Source organism: Branchiostoma floridae, chromosome 6 (genome assembly GCF_000003815.2).
Source record: "Branchiostoma floridae strain S238N-H82 chromosome 6, Bfl_VNyyK, whole genome shotgun sequence".
In the NCBI taxonomy this organism is placed as follows: Eukaryota; Metazoa; Chordata; class Leptocardii; order Amphioxiformes; family Branchiostomatidae; genus Branchiostoma; species Branchiostoma floridae.
In genome coordinates this window covers 5,786,792-5,809,772 of record NC_049984.1, presented here as the reverse complement: position 1 = coordinate 5,809,772, position 22,981 = coordinate 5,786,792, and the positions used below count along the sequence as shown (strand labels likewise).

General features: G+C 40.6%; 2 protein-coding genes across 2 annotated transcripts; one reads left to right on the top strand and one right to left on the bottom strand.

Annotated features, from left to right (window-relative positions):
* The first annotated feature begins 66 nt into the window (after positions 1-66).
* Positions 67-19,968, top strand: LOC118417744 (beta-1,4-galactosyltransferase 5-like). Its single transcript, XM_035823442.1, has 9 exons — positions 67-362; positions 7,361-7,504; positions 11,527-11,649; positions 12,969-13,093; positions 13,630-13,746; positions 14,338-14,525; positions 14,921-15,043; positions 15,429-15,530; positions 15,698-19,968. Exons 1-9 carry the CDS (start codon positions 245-247, stop codon positions 15,849-15,851), a joined length of 1,194 nt encoding a protein of 397 aa, XP_035679335.1. The 5' UTR covers positions 67-244; the 3' UTR covers positions 15,852-19,968.
* LOC118417745 (F-box/LRR-repeat protein 8-like) lies at positions 18,511-22,973 on the bottom strand. Its single transcript, XM_035823443.1, has 2 exons — positions 22,808-22,973; positions 18,511-22,268 (listed from the first exon to the last, which is right to left on the bottom strand). The coding sequence occupies exon 2, from the start codon at positions 22,238-22,240 to the stop codon at positions 21,089-21,091; it is 1,152 nt and encodes a 383-aa protein (XP_035679336.1). The 5' UTR covers positions 22,241-22,268; positions 22,808-22,973; the 3' UTR covers positions 18,511-21,088.
* Positions 22,974-22,981: the final 8 nt, after the last annotated feature.

Sequence of the window (22,981 nt, the reverse complement as noted above, 5' to 3'; positions counted from 1 at the left end):
ATCGAGAAATTACAAACGTTCTCAGTCAATAATTTAGCGGTTTAGTATATCTCGTGCTGGGACGAAGCCCCACCCATAAAAGTGATCGTTTCCGGGGTCGTCAGAATCCCGGCATGGCGGAAGGAAGGTGAACATGGTGAACCACTAGCGGCGAGCGAGCACCAAGTCCGGGAGAGAGAGGGGAAGAAAAACCTACAGCAACGCTTCGCCGAGACCCAGTAGTTAGCGCCGATGGGTCGGGAAGATGGCGAGACATATGTACAATAGAATGAGGATAAAACTGCGGGCGCTGTTCGCGGCGCTGATGCTCTTCTCCGTCCTGTGTTCGGTGATGTACTACATCTATGGCGCCCCTGGCGAAGGTGAGTGCCCGTCGCAAAATCCTCATTTCCATTTCCATAGTTTGTTACACCTTGCAGGCTCCCCGTGGTCAGAGCTGCCCCGAGACGACGGGACGTCTACTTCACAACATTACGGGATCAAACTGCGTCTGTTTGGGTTGAGAATAATTGGATTACCCTTTCAGATTTGCGTAGTTACTGTAATTTTCAAAATACGGGACGATACGCGAAGCGGTGTGGGTTCGCAGGGCGTGTTTTAGCGGCGAGGTGCTTCCGTTGTCCCCGGTTTCACCCCCACGTTGCCGCCAAAAATCACGCCCCCGAGTGTTTATACTTTAGATAAGTCCTTTTAGCATGGTCACACGTGTGCCAAATTCAAATTTACGTACGTATTTGAGAAGGGTGGACGCCTGTGGTATTCCCCCTGCCAACGCAGACTACCAACGGTTGAAGCCATTGTCTGATGCTCTTGATTGAATGTAATTTATTACACTGACATCATAGCGCTAGTGTACACATGTAAGGGACATAATTTTCTAACATCCAACGGACCAGAAAAAAATATCCCAAGAGACTGCCCCACGCAGCTGGGTCCATGGAACTTATTAATGGACAAATTTGTTTAGAAAGCTGTTGTATTTTGAATCGTAATTTTATCCCTCTACTGGATAATGTAATTTACACCCCTGTGTTGTGTGGGCGGTGTTCTCAGGTCCTTGACACATAAGTTTGCTTTGCAACCAATTCTGATGATTTTTTTTACATCACAAAGAACCAGTTAGATACCCTAGTGATGTTTGTTTTCTACCGAAATTTTCCTTCATTACCAAACCAATAGATAGATAGATAGATACAAGAATAGATAAATAAATAGACAGGTTGGCCAAACATCTCTTCTCATGCGTACAATGTTAGTTTGCAACTAGGAACAGAAGCAAACATACATTCAAGACAAAAAATAAATCATTTTATTTCACATCATTGAAGGCAGGATTTTTTTCCATACAAGGGCAGAATGTCCCTATCCTTACTGTAGGCCTGGAGCAGATTTTGACAAAAGGTTGAAAAGTAGTCTGTGTAACACAAACTCCGCTGTCCAGGGCTCTAACTGGCCCCTCCCCGCGGGCCGGCAGATGTTTGGCGGGCTGCTATAAGCGAGATTTAATCAGGCTAGTTGAAAAGAGGGCCTTGCTAGAACTGACCAGTGACCATAACCGACCATTACAGGTGACTTTATGACCCTAGTTTCATCCTCAGTCTGTCTACAAGACCTTTGAACACTCCCTTCTGCATTTTATTCCATTCCCAGGCTTGACTGCTGTCCCTTGGATTGCTGTCATGGCCTCATAGCTTATTTTTTCCAGAAAAAACAAAACATTTACCATCATATCACACAAGCATCTATGAGAACTGACAATCTTAATTAACTGTTGACAAAAGGAAGATTTTGTCTAAAAGTAGAACAACAACCATTTGGAAGTTAGGGGGTGTGGCATACAAACATAGATAAACATCTGAAGTATGAACACCAATCCTCTTACTGTCAAGCTGTGTGGAACAGGACATGTGAAGTGAGCTGCCATAAGTAATGGTTATTACAGCTGTAGGCCATGCCTTGCCAAAAGACTCCATACTGTACAAGTGTTTTTCCTGTGTTGTATTAACCTCTGGTCTGGAGTGTGTCACCCATGGACCTCGGCTCAAGGCAGAACCACATGCAACTCCCACCATAAAAAATTGTTGGCATTCGAAATGTAGAGAAAACCCTTTGGTAATTTGCGCAAAATCACATTCATAGTCATACTCATAGGCAAGTCATATATTGATTTGTACTTAGTTTACAATTTTGTAGACTTAAATTGGAAAGTAAACCTTGTAGCATATGTTGCCTGACATCCTTTGTTGAATACAGTTTTTTGTGTGGTCTTGGAAGATGTATTCATTTTGGCTATGTAACCGTTGGCTATGTAAGTGTTATGTAATGAACGTTACAATACCATAAAGTTAATGATTGAAACATGTCCCAAGAGCAGTAAATACCCAGGTAGCGACCTTCTAAAGCAATGGCTGAACTCCAGGCCATAATACACCAGTGGATCCCATCATTGTTAAGATATTTGAAGTGTTCATGTACAGCTACCTGCTTGCTGTAAAAGAGTAAAGATGTACTCTAGCTTATGTTAATACGACCCAGTTTCCCAGCATATTTTGCTATCACAATGATAAGAAAATTAAGTTAATCTCCCAGCAGATGTCGACCTGCATCATCTGCTTGGAGATTAGCGATGAAAGGCCTCTACAAGAATAACAGACATAGCAGATCTTTTCCCAGCATGTCCTTGAGCTGGTTTAAATGCTTGTAATAGCTCTTAAGTCCCAAAACTATACCAAGCTACAGTCAGGGCCGTATCATGCTGTCGCTATATGTATGTAGTTTGACAATGTCGGATTGTAAATGTACAGTGGGATGTTTGGAATATTTTCACATGTTCTTTTGTTATAAAAGTATAAAGATTGTTTATGGGGAAACAGTTTCAAGGGAAACAGTGCTATGTTTTGCCATCACACACTCATCCAGTCACTGGTTTCATGTCTGTTGTTCCCCGTCACGCAGGGGTTAGACGTGCTTGCACATAGATGTGATGTCTTGATGGCAGATCATCAGGTCATTCCCTTTGAAATAAACAGTATGCATAAATTCTATGCTGTTCTTACCTTCGCCAAGTAGTTTATGCTTTGGGTGCTGTTTGTGTGTGTTTCTTTGTAAACAACATGACTTAAAAACTAAGAGAAGTTGTTGATGGATTTTTTTTCCTTTTTGAGCTCAAAAAATTAAACGTACACATGCAGACCTTTCAGCTAGCCACCTACCCCTACTTGTGATTCCTAGCCGGGTCATGTTCTCCGTATTTATGCCACTGACTCAATCTTTTTGCTGGCGGGTTAGTCAACAAGGAGATTGAGCTAGCAGTCACAACGGAGTATAGGAGTTTTTTTAGGACCCAGTTTGGTGATTTGCCCATCCTTACCAGTGAGCCATACTGCAGTGTTATTAGTGCTGTAGCAGGATTTAGTGTTATACCCATGGACATCCTGACCTGATACTTGTCTAGTCACTACATCTGATACAAGCCCTTTCTAATCAATATCTGTTATAGGCATCTGTGGTATAAAACAGGAATCAGAAATTGAGAAATTGGGGGCAATGGATATGTAGCCAAACCCAATGTTGTAAAGTTTTATTTGCCAAATGACCGAGATTGATCTGATTGAAGGATTGGTTGTGCCAACGTCCTTGGTTGTGCAAAATGATTGTCCTCAATCCGGCAACAGGAAACAGGTCACGATCACCAATATAAACTGATGTTTGGGATGGAAGAATGTGACGTCTTCTGATTAGCCAGATTTTCTGACACAGTCAGTCCTTCAACTCAAGGATAGGGGCTGTCATAGAAGTCTCGCTGGTCAATTTTTTACCCCCTTACCGATCAGTCATCAAGGCCGATCAGAATTTGTAAGCAACTGACGCTGATATTGATGAAAGTGGAAACAAAACGGTCTAATCTAGATTTCTATTCATTTTGAAAAACATATCATTATTCAAGGTACACGTGCATGCAACAACAAACCTCTAACCAGGTCCATGAACTGTTTGGGAAACATACATCGACGTCATCACTACACCATCGATACAGGACTCATTAGTATTCAATGTCTGCTCTCTGATTGGTTCCAATAGATAAGTCCGTTATCCCCCCTCCAAAATGAGACTGGTCTATGGGAAATCATGCACCTGCTTTAATGAAACATTCCACCGATATCGTTTCCACCAAGTACAGTAGGAGAATCTTTATTAGATAGCTTAAAACAACACCTGCAGTCAGATGTGCAAAGGTTAGATATGACAAGTCGTTCAGTGTAATATAACCAGCTGCAGAGCTGGTGTGTTACATCAAAGGGCCGTTATACCTGCCATAGAGCTTATTAATCCGTAGTGTAAGCAGCTCTTTGTTGATTTTTTGCCATTATTTGTAAGATTTTTAAACAGATGGTACCACATCTACCCTACAATGTCAAGGACATAGTAAACAGTCTACAAACACACGCAATAAACGGACCTGTCCTCCGACATGAGAGATCGCTGATCCCAGAGGAAATTAATTGTTTCGGGTCTCCAGGACATTAATGTTCCCAATTTAAACCTGGGAATATGAATGTGAAAAATGTCATGCGCCAGATTTGAATGATGGTAATCTGATTTGTTAGGTTGATGTATGTTATTCGGGTCAGAGTCGTGGTGTAATGGCCGGCTTGAATAGATTAACCTGTACAAAGGCTACATTTTCAATTTGATAGCCAGGAGAACATTCTAGATGAACGGGAGTAGGAAAATGAAAGGTCTACCGTAAATGTCATATGGTTAAACTTAAAGTGGTCTGGATATTGCCTGTGTTTAGTCAGGTGTTCATATCTAAATTAGCCTGGTTTCCAACCCTATATTAAAGCAGCCAGGTCTTTTTCATCCTCTCCGAAAAGGGACACGGAAGCTATGTAATAATAGGTTTGGTTATCATTGTCTAGACTATACCAATATACATAATATTACATATGCATATATTTAGTTTTCATTATCAGAAATGAATAAACAATTATATAACATCCTACCCCCATCCCTGTACGTATGTGCGATAATGAGTTAGGATGGTATCTGTTTCATTGTCTGCATATGTGCATATGCATGATTTATATCTGTCCTATGAACATTAACGTATTTCTATTGGTAATGCACTCACAGCACTGTAATCTGTCAGTTGATATGTTCCTGTCCTTATCAATATGAAAATGTAATGCAAGTAGAACTAGGCTACTGACCCATCAGTAATGTGATTTTCATCTCAGATTTCATTGCCAAGTTTAGCGTGGTCCGGATTTAGACACTCAGGCGCTGGCAAGGTTAGAGTTGCTCGTTTATATCCTTCACTGTTATTGACAAGCTTTTGGAGGACGAAGCGTGATTTGCATGTCTGTGACGCCGCATTTGTCTCCAGTGAGGGAGCTGAAAATAGATGGCACATAGCCTACATCAGGACGGCAAATGTTTTTATTTCAGAATCTATTTTTGCAATATAAATATGATATGTAGAATGCGATGCCTATGCTCATGTACATGTAGTTTTTCAAATTGCGAACTGTTAATATTATAGTTTCTTTATTCAACCTCAATTTCTTTTTGTGCAAGAGGCAGGTTACAGATGAGTATCTCTCAGATACTAGTAACTAGTTCTCAAATATCCAGTTGGACAAATAGGACGTTTCAGTGCATTGTATGGGGTATCATCGGGTGAAAACAGATCCCTCCTCACCTGCTAGACTTTCACTTCAGTTAGATTTCTGGGGGCAAGAAAGCCTTTGCATTTCATTGCATTTGGTTTTGAGAGACATGTTGGTGTTGTACACAATGAAACAGGAAGGTACAGTGAGATTATAACGGAACTGAAAACATCCCTATGCAATGACCCCTGAATGTGACTAGTCATGCCTGTCACCCATAACCGCCATAAAGCATATCGTAAACTAAACTCTAGGCTGACCTTTCAGCCCAACGTCTGCAAATACCATATCAGATTATATGGTTTGTTTTCCAGCGCCAGCCTCATGGAGAAGTAGGTCAAGAAGCGAAGAGCATCGTGTAGAAGAGACTCTTACCAACTGACGTGAAGGGCTCTATTCAGTGAAGAATGTGCATGTAGGCTAGAGAGAGAGTAAAATACAGAATCCAGTTGGATTTTTTGCTAACCTATTGTTCATGTACTACTACACAGTCATGTATTTACCCCTTTTCCTGTTGTGTTAGCGGTATTGGTTACAGGATAAGGAAGGTTCATATTACTTCTACTAATTGCCCGAAATATCTTTGTTCAGGAATTTATGACAGGAAACGGATACAGGGTTTTTGGGTAATCTCAAGGCAGAGATTGTGGAAGTCAAATTATATTTTTTCTAGCTTCCAGTTTTTGTTATAAACAGCCTTCCTAACGTGTGGAGGGCTGTTTGTGACAAAAACATTAAGATTTTGCCTTCCAATGTCTGCTTGGAGATCGGTCTGTTTTGTTGATGTTTTATGGTCATTATGTGATATACTCCAAATTATGCTTCATGCCATGAATTCCACCCACACTTATTACATTGTGGCACCTGTTTGTGAACAAGTTAGTGTTTACTTTGCTCTGTGTAAATATTTTTGTCTCCCTTGACTTGAGTTTGTTCATCATGAACTTCTTTAAGTTATTACTGTTGACTTTTTGTTTTGTATGTTTTAGTCCAACTGCGATATTTACTAACTTGTTGTTTTTTATTTAAAAAAGGTTGCATACACAAATACTGTGTTCATGTTTTAACATTTTTCAAGTTTTCTGTGATAATCATATCCAGAGAACAGTTAAACACATTCAGACAGGCGGTGTTTCAAATGTTCTGCCGTTGTTGTTGTTGTCTCTACTGTGCCTTTTATTCAAGTTGATTAGGAGTAAATCTGACACAGTTACTGTTTTCTGTTGTCTTTCTTTACATGTTGATTCAGTTACGTCTTCAAATGAAGAAACATGACCTCATCAGCATAGTTCATTGTTTACCTGCCAATGTTCAATGTCTTCCTTGAGTGCTACCTTCCATAGGGCAATGCTGACTGTTTCAAGTGCTTTTACTTCCTACTGCTAGGTAGCAGAAGGACTACAAAAGCATTGGCTCAAGTCATGTTGGTTGGTCAACAAAGAACTGTGCTATCCATTAACATGTACAATCAAACCTAATAAAACCACTCAGGACCAAGAAAATATGGTCTATTTTGGACAGGACTCTTAAATTCTTCAAGTATCAATGGAAAACATTTGATCACCAAAAAGTGGTGACAATAGCCAGGTGGTCCTTATGTAGAGGTGGGCACTTGTACATGTTACTATATGTACAAACCTGAAGAAACTATTCACAGCAGAAACGTGACCTTCTCTGTTATTCCACAGCAAACACCCTGTGGTTCACGTACCTAGCCTTCAACAAGGACATCGCAGAGAAGATCGTGAGCTGGAAGGATGCCTTAGTGAGTGACAGTATAGTCATACCCCCAGAGCAGTGGGCACTCATGCAGAAGAACAACATTTCCTATGGTAAGGTTTTATTTGTTGAATGATTTTTCCTGAATGATGATTCCCTTTACTTCTCCTATTTGGGGTCAATCTAAAGGGGGTTGTAAAACAATTGCAACATGATACATGTACATATACATACAACAGACAATACACAAATAGTCATAACTGTTAAACTACATATATATATAGAATTGTTGACTTTGCCAAATAAAAAAAAACACACACAATAAAGAACAAGTTATAACTTCATGCTTACGCATGGTTGGATGTGCGTACTCTTTCATACATTGCAAATAGAAGTTAATGACTATCCATTTTGCTATAAAAATGTTTTTATTTTACCAGTTATTGTACCATTTTACCAGCTTTGTGACCAGAGTAGAATTATGTGGAAGATATTTTAGAATTGTTTGGGTCATATTTAGCATTTCTGGACTTCCATATATTACTTGATAGCCCTTATCCAATGGAACCACCTGTGTCTCACCAAATATGGAGCTGTGGACACACCAAATATGGAACTGTAGACCCACCAAATATGGAATTGTAGACCTACCAAATATGGAACTGTAGACCCACCAAATATGGAACTGTAGACCCACCAAATATGGAGCTTTTGGCCATCAAATATGGACTGTAGCTGCTGTGGACACACCAAATACGGAGCTGTAAACACACCTGTCATTTTGTTGTGAGAAAAGGAACATGTGTATAAAGTTCATGGTCATACAAATATTTTCAATGTTGTCAGATGTCCAAAGTTCACTCCAAAGTTTTGGGTCACAGACAGAACTTAATATGCCCAGTGGGTTTGGTGTTTACACTGCCAACTCCCTGTTAATACCTGCTACTCTGTAAATAGTTGTTGAACCTCCCCCTGTGAAGTAGAGGTATGTGACTTTTGTTGTCAAAACTTTCATATGAGACAGTGCTGTTAAACTGTATTTTTTTCCACAAGGGCCACATTATTTGAAGTAGAAAACTACTCAGGAACACTATTTTCTACAGTTTGAGGGCCAAAAAAGTCCTTTTGTTTTTGTTACAAAAGCCGCCTATTCTGGTTGAAACATAGCATATCTAGAGTTCCAAATCACAACTCCTATGTTCAACTGTGCTGGGAAAAATCCTGCTAGTGCAGGTAACATTGAAAACCACCTGCTCCAGAAAAATGTGCAAAAAAGGCAAAAATCTGCTATAGCATGAACCCAGAAGAATGACAGGTGCAGTTAAGGTGGACTCTCACTGCACTTGGGGCACCAGAGATAAAGATTTCAGAGATAAAGAACAGATGTTCTTCCATTTTGTTTATTTTATTGCCTTCAAAGTCATGCTTTTACGTATCACACAGTACCTAAATTATTAAAAATTGTGAAAATAACAAAACAGTGCCACAGCGAACCAACCCAGCAGTGCCACACCGGTGCCCCAAGTGCAGTGAGAGTCCACCTCTAGACATCAGCAGAAATAACTGCACTGAGCTCCAATTTTACCTGCACTAAAATTCTACCTGCATATGCAAGTGATATTCCAAACTCTTATATTGAACGCAATCTCAAGAGAAAGGCATTACACCACTTGGACCAGTTGGAGAGAGGCTGTGCAACCCTCCATGAAATGAGAATTTCAGAGATTGCTATCAGCTTGAAGTGGTCCAACTATTGTCCACTGATGACAAGAAACTGATGACAATTGCAAGAAACTGCTGGGTATACTGTAAATGCAGAAATATTCGTGGCGGTTTTGTGTTTGCAGTTTTTGCAAGGCCGCTTCACCGCGAACTCAAAACCACCGCGAACATTTTTCCATTACAGTATGTGACTACATGCAGTATGTGTATAGTGCTGCCATGAACTCAACCGCAGTGAACTATCCTTTTTGCTGCAGCAACGAAATCAAATCCCTGCAAACTTTGATAATATTTTTTTGTAATATTTATAACCCATGGGCTTGTGGCACACTCCACGTAATGGCTTGTGGCACACTTCGATCAGCTATGGGCTGAAAGCAGTCCGCTTAATCACAACAGATGATAGGCCTTCCCATCTTTGGCCCTTGTAGCAAAAAGTTCCACTGTTCAGTGCCCCTTGCAGAGTATGTGAACATGAAAATATGAAATGCAAAAGACATGTTACAGCAGTAGTCTCTAATAATAGTTTCCTGCAGAGGCTTTGGACACACATCTCTAATTCAGGTACATTTCAAAAGAATTGCAACAAGAGGCCAAGATAGGCGTCTCTTGCACGAAACAGAAAAAACAGAAAAATTTCGTACAGAACAACAACATACAACCCATAGGAGCCGTAAGCGCACATTCTGGAATATTTGTATCAGTTGATGTTAACTTGAGCCATATAACTTATAGTAGGTCCAATTCCTGGGCTAGACTGACATGCCAGTACTTGCCTTCAGGCGTTTAGAGGACCTTTTGGAAGGTCGCTCTAGGGCAGGATTTAATCAGGCTAACCTCCATCCATCGCCCATAGTTCAGGTAATATCACCAGACAGGTATAATAACATTCTGGCTTGTGGAACACTCTGTGTAATGAAAACATGCAGATCGCTATCAGCCCAGAGCAACCCACACACAGACCACAGGTGATAAGCACAGGAAGCGCTGATCTGTGGTGAGAACAGATTGATCAGGGCTTGAAATACCACCTGCATATGTAGGTTAGTGCAGGTAAAATTGAACCTGTGCAAGTATTTCTGGTGTCTACCTGCACTGGTGTGTGTACTGGGTTTTATACATAAACGTCATATGATGTAGGTGTATATGGATTGTTTTTAGCTGCATTGACTGTTAAAGCCTTTTAAGTGTAAAGAAAAAATAGCAATGGTTCCTGAACAATTTTAGTATGATCCATGCTTCCTAAATTCATAGTGGTGCAGGTAAAATTTGTCTGGTGCAGGTTATTTTCAATGTTACCTGCACCAGTGCAGGTACATTGTATGCAGAAAAAAGTATTTCAAGCCCTGTTGATCCTCGGCAGTCCGGCTAAGAGATTTCATCTACCTCACTGGCTCCCGAACAAGTTACAGCACACCCAATTCAATCAGTGTTAGTGTGGTGAATTCTGTGAGCGCCCGACCTTGTAGTCATATATGCAGTATTGTGTTTGGGCACACTTTTACATGTCTGGCCTTGATGGGCCTGGCTTTCTAATCTCCAAGCAAATGTCAGGGTAGAAAAGCTGGCATGTTACAATTTTCTACCTAACGTCTACTTGGACAATAGGTTGACAGTGAATCCTTGAGAGTACATTGATGATCACACATCCTTGCTCGGATTTTTCTGCAAAATTTCTACAAAGTTATTTCGAGACATTTGCAATTGCCTGGACAGTGTAGTATTAGATGTTGTATAGTCATTTTTTGTTTAAATTCTTTTAATGCCATCATCAGTCTATAGGGTCATCTCTGCTTGATTTCTTCATGGCCTCAGTGTTCTCTTTTGCAGACATGGTCTTGATACATGTACATCATGGAAGAAAAGATTCAGATCAGATTATCTCTCTATTTTAGAATGCGCATTAACCACTTAAATGGATTATGATAATCATTATTCTATCCCCGGGTCATTACACAAACCTCTGTCAAAAGTCTAAAGCTCAGAATTGTATGGAAAGCTCATAAATGAGAATTGATTGTACTGTAAATCATATTAGAGCTCCCACACAGGAACCTGACACTTGTTTACACAGTCCCATAGCTACCTGCACTGATGCGTATCTCAAGCTTTCTCTGCAGAATTTACCGCTGAATACCTTTCTAAGAGAAGCTCTAGCAAAGTACTGAAAATGCATTTAAGTTCGCGGGGATTTAATTTCGCGGTAGCGGGAAAAATGACTTTTCGCTGTGGTTTTACTTTTAATTTCGCGGCAGCACCATGCACTGTAGTCTCTTACTGCCATGGAAAAATGTTCGCGGTGGTTTTAAGTTTGCGTTGAAGTGGCCACTGTGAAAACCACAAACATTAAACCACCGCGAAAGTTTTTGCATTTACAGTATTCAGCATCAGTTGACCTTGTGTAACCTTACAGAATATCTGCTGGAAGAGTACAAGAGAAACCTGTCCAGGTGGAACGAAGTGAGCACCACATTCGCACCCCCCAACCTGGTGCTGCATGAGAATGAGCTCTGTCCAGAGAGATTACCATCGATGAGTGAGTATTGCTTTTTTTATTGATTTTCCTCATAATTGATATCCTGAAAATCGGAAAATGACTTCAGAAATGTGTAATTTTCTGTCCTTGTCTTTGCAAAGTTATAACTTATTATACATTACATATTATCTTTAAAATGATATACAATAATATCTGTTTTTTGTTTTGTTTTTTTAATTTTAAAAGGGTGCCTTCATGTTCCTGACCTTGATAAAAACAGACTTATCAATACATGAATATTAGAAAGCCCTTTCTGTATGTTTACACACTTTAGCAATACAAAGATTCCTTTTCTATAACAAATACACAAGACTCCCATCAACAAATTAGATGTTACATTTTATTACATTACACATACAGATTGACCAACAGAATTATCTGTTTCAATTATCAGTTGAAAAAATCTGATTCAACCAAATAGCAAGATATTTTCGGCCACTATAGAAGCATAATAGAGCAATTGCTGCATAATAAATGATGAAGAGGGTATGAATTGTCAAATGCAGAATGGCACAAAGGCCAGTGACCCTCTTTCTATTTGATGCTATAAGCTGTTGCTTTGACGTCATGTTCCAGAATTAGGTTTGCACTAAACCCAGTTTTCAGCTCCGTGTCTCTGTAGGTTGTAGTTGGCTGAATTATATATCTGCTCAAAATCCCTCCTACGATGCAGTACAGTAACAGAATTCAAAATCCGGAATTCTCTGCCTGTTCAGAGCCTGACATGGAGACTTGCAAAAAAGCTCTTTTGATCAACAAACTGTGCATAACCATTGTATAGTATGTACAACTGCAAGGTTTCTTATGTTTGCTTTCCTGCTTATAAAAGAAAATTTAATGTTTTTCGTGAATTGTGATACCAGGCTCTAAATAAGCTGCCGTGTTTACTATGACATGAGCAGAAATTAATTTTATTACCCAATGGTAGGAATCAAGATTCAGAAGTATGATTTTTAAGATTTGATGAACAACATCAAAGGGTTTGTATTTTGCACAAAGGTCTTTGTCTATTGAATAATACCAGTATGTAATCAGGAAATGTTGGCTTTTCGTGGTGACGTATGACTTTTTTTTAATGTTGAAAGATCTAGTGACTGCATCAATACCATCACCAAATTGAAATTGTCAGGCAACAGATGTCGGAGAGACCTGGTTGGAATATGTTAGGGGAGACAAGGTGTGCGGTCTAACAAGGGTGAGCCCACTGGACAGAGTCACATGGAAGCGTGGTGTGATGACTAGCCGACTGCTGCCTACCCTGTGTCAGGGACCCCAGTATAATCAAATAGTAATATTACATTGTATGTTTTATGTTCCAGCGGGAGAGATCGAGGTGAACATGACAGAGGTAAACCTGACCACAGTCATGAATGAAATTCTCCAGGAAGGACCCATCAAGCCTGGGGGGCACTGGACACCGACAGATTGTAAAGCTAAATACAAGGTGGGAGGACGAGTTTTGTATGACTATGCAGGCCTCAAAATACTGGGTGCATGTGCACCTTGGTGCACCTAAAATTGGAGCTTGGCACCCAATTTTTTTGGTGGTTGCAACTTTTCTGGTGCACCCAATTTTTTAGGCTGGGTGCACGCACTTGAGTGCACCTAATTTCAAAAATGAATTTCGAGCCCTGCTCTCTCTAACACTTGCAACTCGCAGGAATGAACGGTAATTCATGGTGCATAATGTCCTGTTTGGACAAGTGAACTGTGGCTAGTATGTTTTCATTTCCGCTGACCCAAACCAAATTTTAGTTGCCCAAAATTCCAAATCATTTCACCAAGTTTCAAGAAATGCTTTTCATACAGACTTTTTAATCGATAAGACCAAGTACATTGGCTGTATGTGTATGGAAAGCAAGTGATTAAAGGTTTTAAACTGCAATCTTTGGAAATGTTTCAGATTACATGTAACTATGTCAGTTTTTTTTACACGTAATGATATATCTCTTTTACTGAGTGATGTTTGCGTCCTGTCAGGTTGCGATCTTAGTCCCGTATCGGAACAGAGAGGAGCACATCCCCATCCTGTATCGCCACCTCATTCCAATGCTGCGCCGACAGAAACTGGAGTTCGGCTTCTACTTCATAGAGCAAGTAAGGAGACAATTTCTGTCCTACTGCTACAGAGAAAATAGAACAATATAGTTCAACAGCACATTGTAGGGGTGGGTACCAGTACAAAATCAGTTTTCCTTGTTGGAACGGTCCGGAAAAACGAGCCTGATAAAAATCAGTGGACCGTACCTGTACAGTACCTGAATTTTCTTTACCCACCCAAGTCCCCTTGTTGTTGAGGTTTTGTATTAGAAACCTCAAGTTTTGTTTTGAACACGACAAGACTGATGCATTGCAATATGTTATAATTTTGCGAAAAAGCTAAGAAGTAGGATGTCAATATATATATAGTGCAACGAGCAAAATCATTTGATGGGGTGTATTGCTGCTTAAAATGCTTCTCCCTTGTCCCTTCTCCCTTATACATCATCACTTTATACAAAGAGCACTATACCCTGTTTTCTAAGCTACACAACCAAAGGTATTTAATTATCTGTAAACTTTGTGATGACATTTTGACTACTGTCCTTGATTTTCATCCGGTCTGGAACATCCGTATCAAACATTATCGCGGCCTAGGTATGACATAAAAGAGCAGACTAACTCTGTTTCCCTCTTCCCTCCCCTCAGGCTGGGACCAACCCGTTCAACAGAGCGATGCTTTTCAACGTGGGGTTCAAGGAAGCCATGAAGCGCTACCCCTGGGACTGCTTCGTCTTCCAGGACGTGGACCACATTCCTGAGAACAACAGAAACTACTACGGCTGTGGACAGATGCCCAGACACTTCGCAGTCAAGCTGGACAAGTACATGTACAGGTAGGAGACGGTGTTGTATCATTTCTGATGGTAATTAGTGGTAGATGGTAAAGTTAACAGTGTATGAGGGGGCTTCAGGCATTAGCCTCAGGCATCAGTCCTCTGAACATAAAAGAAGCGAACACACTTATGAAAAGGGTAAGGGCTATTCTAATAAAGCTAGCGACAGCAAAGCTGCATTACACTATCCATTTTTAATTAAGCTTTGTCCCAAGCATTACACTTTGAGCGTAACAGAGGAAGAAATGTTTCTGTCGGTACTTAATTTTGATAATTGTACCTAATTTTAATGGTAGAATGAACTTGATGCTGTTTTAAGATATTGAGGACCAAATCGTTTTTCATATTGTACTAGTCTTGTAATGACCATGTCTTTTATTATTTTATCCCACCAGACTACCTTATGACGAGTTCTTCGGAGGCGTTAGCGGGCTGACCACAGAGCAGTTCAAGAAAATTAACGGCTTTCCCAATGCATTCTGGGGCTGGGGAGGGGAGGACGATGACCTCTGGGCAAGGTAAGAAGTTTTGAATTTACTTAGATGTGAACATCTTGTATTTCACGGAAGATGTATACATTGATTGACATCGTCGGAAAGACTTACACCTCAACAACTACACAGTGTGTTACCCACATGTGTTACCCATCATGACATGATATCTTGTATATATGATTGTGTGTATATATATGATATATGTGCTGGCAGTCCCCTGGCACATCTAACCCTAACATGAAACAAGAACAACAGACGATAAACTGAATAGTGAAGGTGTGTGTGTGAGTGGTTGGGACAGAAGATTTGGTAATGGTCTATCCATCATAAAACGTACCCTTATCTTGGCACGCTACCAGCTTTTGGAATGTATTTTCTGTTTACCTCCATTTGCCGACTTTGTCCCCAGAGTTGCAAATGCTGGATACGAGGTGTCCCGACCCCCTGGAGATGTAGGGAAGTACAAGTCCATCCCCCATCATCACAGAGGGGAGGCACAGTTCCTGGGAAGGTGAGTTAGGGTGTGGGCATGATAAGTGGCTTCAAATATTTCCAAAAATTTCAAAACGTGCCATGTCACCGATCTGAGTACTAACATACATATCAGTCACTAATTGAGATCCGTATCATAACAAACCAAACAACAAGTTGACATCTTATATTCATTCCTCTTCTAAGGTGGGGCCTTCTGAAGCAGTCCAAAACAAGGAACTTCTTGGACGGTCTGAACAACATCGTGTACGACCCCCTCATCACCGTGCACCCCTTATACGTCAACATCACGGTGGATCTACAGCCCATGGATGTGGACTATCCCGAGGAGGAGAGCTAGCACAGGGGGAGGGGGGCGCTACATTCTAAACTTCAAGGTCGTCCCGCGGTCCTCTGTGCTTGAACCCCCAGGCCTGGTATACGAGGAGGGCGCATGACGAAAATTTACTGAGACATTTTTTGATGCCCTTTATACCTATGTGAAAAGGATGAAAGCTGTGACGTGTTGTTCTTGTATAAGTTATATCTCTGATTGTAAGGCTAGCCAAATGTAGACGAATGATCCACAGTCTTCTGGGGGTTGCACAGAGGATCGTGGGAAGCCAAAGTGAGTCCATGTAAAACTAGAAGCAGGCTGCTATAAGTTAAACTGCAGTAAGTTAAATCTTGTCCGTCACCAAGAAATGCCTGAAAATGTCGAGCCAGGCTTGCACCTCCCACGGGCATTTTACAGTTCCAGCCCTGTCCAGGCTACCTTTCAAAGGTGGCCCAAGCTTGAAACTTCTCCCGTCATTAGTTCTGAGATACCTCTGTTTATCATAAGACATTTGATGTAACAGTATTGCATAATGCACATTGTACTGTGGTACTAGTCCACTAGTTTAAGTTACAACTGCATCTGTTTATCTTAGGTCATTTGACGTAACATTATTTCGATGTGCAACAAAACAGTATTGCATAATGTACACTGTACTGCAGTTATCCACCAGTTTAAGTTACAAACGCGTCTGTGAAGAAGAAGCGGTGGTCCAAAAGTGAAATGGGTTTCTTGAGGCTTCTCATGGCAGGTTGATTCAGCTAGTCAGACACATTTGTAGATGCCAGGCTCACTGGTCATGAAAAGCTAAGACTTGGGCATCTCATCCTGTCCTCATCTGCAACATAATGAAAGCTAAACAACAATTATAAGTCTCCAAGCAGAAGCAGTGTCTCGCTCGGTGTTTCACATGTGTTTTTAAGGCTTTTTATATGTCGGGGGGAGGGGAAAAAAGTAGACCCCAAGATAAACATATAAAGACCTTCAAAGCAAAGGCCAGGCACTGTTTGGAGATCAGCAATGGTAAGGCGGGGCTGTACTTTTGCACATAAGTACTTTTTTTTCTTATTATTCAAGTGTACCTAATGTTTGTATAGTGTTTGATGATGTGTGGCTTGGGATAAATCTTACTGATGCATTGTTGAAAGTCAAATCAAAGAGTGCTAAAAACATATGATCTTCTCGGGCAGCTGCGATTATGGATCATTTAATTAACACCACATTTCTTTGGATATGTTTGGAGCTGTGTAAATATTCATTATCATTTAGATTTAATGGTTTACCTTGTTTACTATATCAGTTATTAAGTTGATGAGAAATATCCAAAGAGTTTCTGTATTTTTTATCAAGGACATACGTGTATGTGCTAGTCCAAGTCCAAAACAGACCTGATTTGTCAAACTGTGATAAAATTTGCCCATCAAATAAGCTGTCAGTAGATATAATGATTTTCCAATCAAGAATATCATCTTCAGCACAAGTCATAACAAAAAACAGGATGAAGGCAAAACTGTGCAAGGTGGTTTTTCCTGATTGAAAGGTTATCAAGAAAGGTAGAACTAACCAATACAGTTGTTGGGCAAAGACAAAAGGGTTTGGGGGCGTCAGAGTTTGACATTTTAGTGTCCCGTAGGCATATCACAAATCTTGACGGACAGACGTACTGTGTGTCTTTTGTCATATAAATGTATTTTATGTTATGTTATCTGCCAAAAATTTGTCCAGAAAGAAATTTTTCTAAGTTAAAGAAGTGAACCGACATACTTAATGATTGTGTTACATTTGTGCTTAGCATTGCCTGTCTTAATTTTCCTTTAAAAAAGGTACACGTACCATCTAACACGTCAAGCAGACTTGTAAGACCTGCAGTTGTATGGACAGCGAAGTGTGTGGGGAGATGTACATCTATCATTCTATGGTCTATCTGTGTAGCCTCGGAGGCTAGTAGTACTCTGTGCTGTGCTTTTTGTGTGTGCAAACTACAATGGCCAGTGTTTGTAGCTTCCCAGTAAGGTGTAAGTTCTATCTGATGTTTTCTTGTTGCTGATTTGTTACTTTCAGTTGTGTGATTGAGCCGTGTCTCAACTTAAAAATAATGTATCATGTTACCAGTTATTGACTGTAAGTTAAGACAAATATTTGAGAGCACCGCTATACTTTGTACATTTTATAGATAGAGCCAAAGATCTCTCTCTTTTTGAACTGGTAAATTTTGATGCCTACAATGCTTTTTCAAATTTTGTAACTTGAGAACACAGCTCGCAATCAGCAAATACTACACTGTGGTGTGTTGCAGACATGCTATTGCACTATTGCAGTTTTGTAGCTCAAATGCTTGAAATTGCCTTCGTGCATTTGTAATGGACTTGCTATTTAATGTAATGTGTTCCTCTCATCAAATCATTGATTAACGACCAAATTACATGTAAAGACTTAAATAATTAGGGACTTAATCATTACACGGGCCGCTGCTTTGGTATGCCATCCTTAGATCTGGAAGTATCAGTAGTAATGTGTAAGGATGTTCCTAGTCGGTGCTGAGACGGTAACACTTGCCTAGCTGCTCTGTGCATGGGATACTTACTGTACAGTCATAGATGTGTGATATTGTGGAGTCATATCATTTTTTGTACACTTTTTTCTTTGAAATGACATACCAACTAATGTAGACATGTGATCTGAATTGTTTTAGTCTACCAGACTCCTCTGAGTTGCTGTGGGAAAAAAAGTAGATAGGCTTGGGCTCTGGGTGGCCCATGTGTAACCCCTTGGCCAGCTAACTCCCCTGGCAAATTATTTACCATGTTTTGCCAGTTCCCACTATTTTACCAGCAATGCAAGAAGTCAGGTAGATACCACAATCTGTATTGGTATTGACCTTTTTTATTGATTACTGTAGTACTATGACTAGTATGAGGTAGTTGTGACATGACATTTCCGGCCAGGGTAGAGGCATATTTGTAGCAGTCTGACAGAAATGCTGGTTTTGCTCTAGTAGAGAACCTGATCAGAGGGGCAAAACTTTTCAACTTCGATCGATTCATGACACTTTGAATCAATCTACATGAAGTTTCTAATTTACAAAGGGGAGAACATCCTGATCATCAGACAATCAGCATCTCTACTAATAGAATCAGTGATTCTGCCAGATCGCAGTCTCTGCCCACATACACAAAATGTCGCTCAGATATAACACCATCGTAGGCACTGTGTCATGGAATGGTTAAAAAGCTAGCAGCTGAAATGTATATATATAGATAGGCCAAAATGTTTCTGGTGTCTCAGCCAAAGAAGTCTTGTTGCCATCTGCGCATGATTTATTTTGTTTATACAGGTGGTCAAATGCTATAATGTATTCACTAGGCAGTGCTAAGTGGTCAACCTGAAATGAGGGTATGATAGAAATGCTTTTAATGTTCAATAAGAAGTGATGTGAATGCTGTGCTGGCTTTGCTATCAAGAAACACTATATTTATGCAGAGGAAGGGGCAAAATTTATAGGTTCTATGACTTTTTTTGAAATTGGAAATAGGGCATGTAACTAACATCTTTGCCCAGCTCGCCGGCTGAAGTACAGTTCATGTAAAATGATCGAATCTTGAAATATTTCATGTATTTAGGACATGGGACCCAGTTAACACCAAATTCAGCAAAAGTCACCATACAGTCTGTGTGTGTGTGAGAGTCAGAGTGAGACTCCAAATACACACAGTGTCTTTATACTAGTCTCCAAGCAGATCCTACGGTGCCATAAGATAGTACCAAAGCTGGCAAAGAAGTATAGCAGCCAACGGGAGTCAGACGGGCACAGGAGCATACACTCTCCAAGGCTGGCTTCACTCCTCTGCCAGCTTTTGATACTACACAAATCTTATGCTACTGTAAGATCTGCTTGGAGATGATCTTTATACTGCAGTAGCAACGCCACAATGAGATTGCTTGTCTGTCTTGGACCAATGACAGAAAGACTGTGAGCCATCTGGAGTCCCGTGTCCGCGATGCTGCCCCAATGATTCTGCCAATATGAAGCTGTCTGTGTCTGTGCTTAATCAAGGCTTTGTACTGTGGCTGTCACGCAGCGTACTTAGCTGTCCTGTTGTACAAGCTTTTTTAATCGCTAATAAAGGTAGACATATCAAGATATGCAAGACGATGTTGTGTATTTATTCTATTTATTGGTTTGGCTGTTCAGCACACACAGCCAGGGCTGCCCAACGAGCCTGTGGCTATTACAAAGGGCTAGCCCAGCTGACAAAAGCAGAGACAATACAAATGGAATTTGAAAAGGGCAGGATACTTTGACAAGTACATAAGATAGAAATAAAAAATAACTTTTATACACATGTAAGACAGCTTACATGTTGTGTATCACACACATACTGTTTCAAAAGCAAATAGGGCTTATATTGTCATATGAGACAGCTATTTCAAACCAAGATCACAATGTGTCTTTTTTTTCTATATATATATACATGTACTAAAATGATAACATCATAATTTCAAGAGGTCTATATTATTTGTAGTTACATGTAAATGTATGTATTACATAGATAGCAATAAAAGTATGATTTCTTAGGATAAAAAATTTTTTTGGTTTTAAAACTTTCATCAACCAAGATCATAACGATATACAATGAAGCATTTCTTAAGCCAGAGAATTGACATACAATTACATTCTAAAATGATTCAGTTCATCAAGGTAAAATGATATATGGTAGATAACACCATAATTTCAAGTTAATAGTTGTAAAGTGGCCGATACTTTTTATAGTTATGTATACACGTTTACATACATAAAATAAATTCATGATTTCAAAATCATTTTTGTTACAAAACAACCTTCGATAAAGCTCTTTTCAATCACATCTCAAGCACAGTCAATTCATGATAAATTACAAACCTCGCAAACAAACCATAATCTTTTGACACATCATTTCTTTCATTTAAAGTTTAAAACTGCTTTGTAGCATATCTAACACACTCATCATCTAGTTCATTATCTGTTTTTACAGGTTAAGAAATGTTGATGTCTAGCTATTGCACAAATTGGTCTTTGTTTGGGGTTTTGTAATCTTATAATCTTTAAAGGTGAATGGATTTTCTGTTCATGTAAGTTACATTTATATGATTACAAAGGATCTATGCCCAGGGCTTATATGAAATGTAATACAATTTAATGAACCATGGCATGAGGCATTCTGCATTCATTGTAGATGAACTACAGTTACAATTTTTTGTTGTTGTAACACAAACTACTACATCTACAACTCTTCGGGCTCCCAGGGGAAAGGTTCTTTCTCCGACTTGAGCGTGATGCGCTGCAGACCAGGGCGGATTTTCAGGATCTCGGAGACCGTGTCCTTCGCTAGCACACAGTAGACGTGGAGTTCTCTCAGCCGGGGGCTCTTGGTGACCAACTCCAGAAGGGACTGGTCCAGCTGGGGGCTGGTGTGAGTGTGTAGCACCAGGACCTCGATTGTCCTGTAGTAGTGTTCGCAGCAGAACCTCACCAGGTACAGCAGTGGATGCCAGTTCTCCACACGGAGCACAGACACCGGGATCTCAGGCTTCAGGAGTTTGGGGATCCGCAACGTCGGACAGTAGTCGCCGAAGATCAGCGACACGCGGAGGGCGCGGTTGTGCTCCGTCAGCGCTTTCCAGAACTCAGATTCCCACACCTTGGCGAAACCCATCTTGTCGTCCTTTTGGCAACATACAGAGAGGTGCTGCAGAGGAGTCCGCTCTTTATCTGCAAGAGCTGTGAGTACCTCCTCAGACAGGCTGTAATAGTGAACTCTCAGGTCCACAAGTTTGGTACAGGTCGTGATGATCTTAAGAAGACAATCTGAAGACACCTTACAGACCAGAGAAGCATTCTGAATGTTGAGGAACCTCAGGTTGGGATTGTTCTCTGCAAGAGGGAGGAAAAGTTTGTCCGAGTAGGCGATAGACAGCTTCCCTAGATCCACGTGTTCTAGGGTTGAGATGACGTTACATTTGGTGGGAGGGGGGCCGAATAGATCCTCGATGGCCTCATGCATCTCCTGACCTGCATAGAAGTACGGGTTCATTCCGGAGAAGACGACGATGAACCGTTTAAGTCGCCTTTCCGGGAGGCGCGCCAGCTCGTTGATGAAGTCGCAGGTGATCCTCCTGTTGACGACGTCCTCCTGGTTGCAGTCGATGTGCACAGTCCTGAAGTGGGTCCCGTACCGCTGGAGACACCCCAGCCAGCGGACGTCCTTCTCCGAGTGGAAGGTGGCTCTAACGTGGCGCCAGAGCAGCGGAGAGTTGAATGCCCGGTTCCAGGAGCGACAGGCGGCGCCGGCGTTGTGCCGGTGGTGGACAGGCAGGTAGGAGAGGATGTGGATAATGATGTGGTCCGTGATGTTTTCCCACGACTTGTCCTCCATGATTTTGTCCTTCTCGACACTTTTGCACCTGGATGTACAGAGATTTGGGAAAAACAAACAAGAGTCAAGAGTTGTTTAGAGTTAGAGTAGAGTAGTTATTTTTAAAATTCCAAGCAAGGTCATGTAGGGGGTAATGCTAGTTCACCGTTATTCGCAGGGTAACCTATATCCGTTGTACCTAAAAACAGGATACTTAGGGATATCACGTTGATGGACGGTAGTTTCTAATTGCATTTATTTTCAATATTTAGACTTGATATCCTGAAATACCCTGGTGTTAAATACAACGGATAAAGGTTACCCCGTGAATAAAGGTGAACTAGCGTTATAACGTTGCCTTTTCTTGACAGCTTACCTTCACTTTTGAAACTTGTTAAGAAAAGTGGTGTATAACAAATAAACTTGAATTGAAGCACTCATAAGTATAAACGACCGTTTTTAGGGAACAACCATGCATGATTTTTAAACACAGTCCTCAAACCTGGAAACGTCAAAAATCAAATCGTCGTTGCAAACGGTCATCAATCAGTTAAGTCCTATAATACGTTATTTGGGGAATATCCTTACCCTGTAACGTTCGCGAGCAGTACCAGCGTATTCTCCCTTTGGCAATGTAATCATTAAGTCATCGGTCTAAAGTACACTATGACGTTATACAAGTTGTTGTCAGAAGACGGAAGGGGGAGGGGGGCATGATGTCATAGACCTGGTATTTTGACAGCCAGATCAGTGCTCAAAATG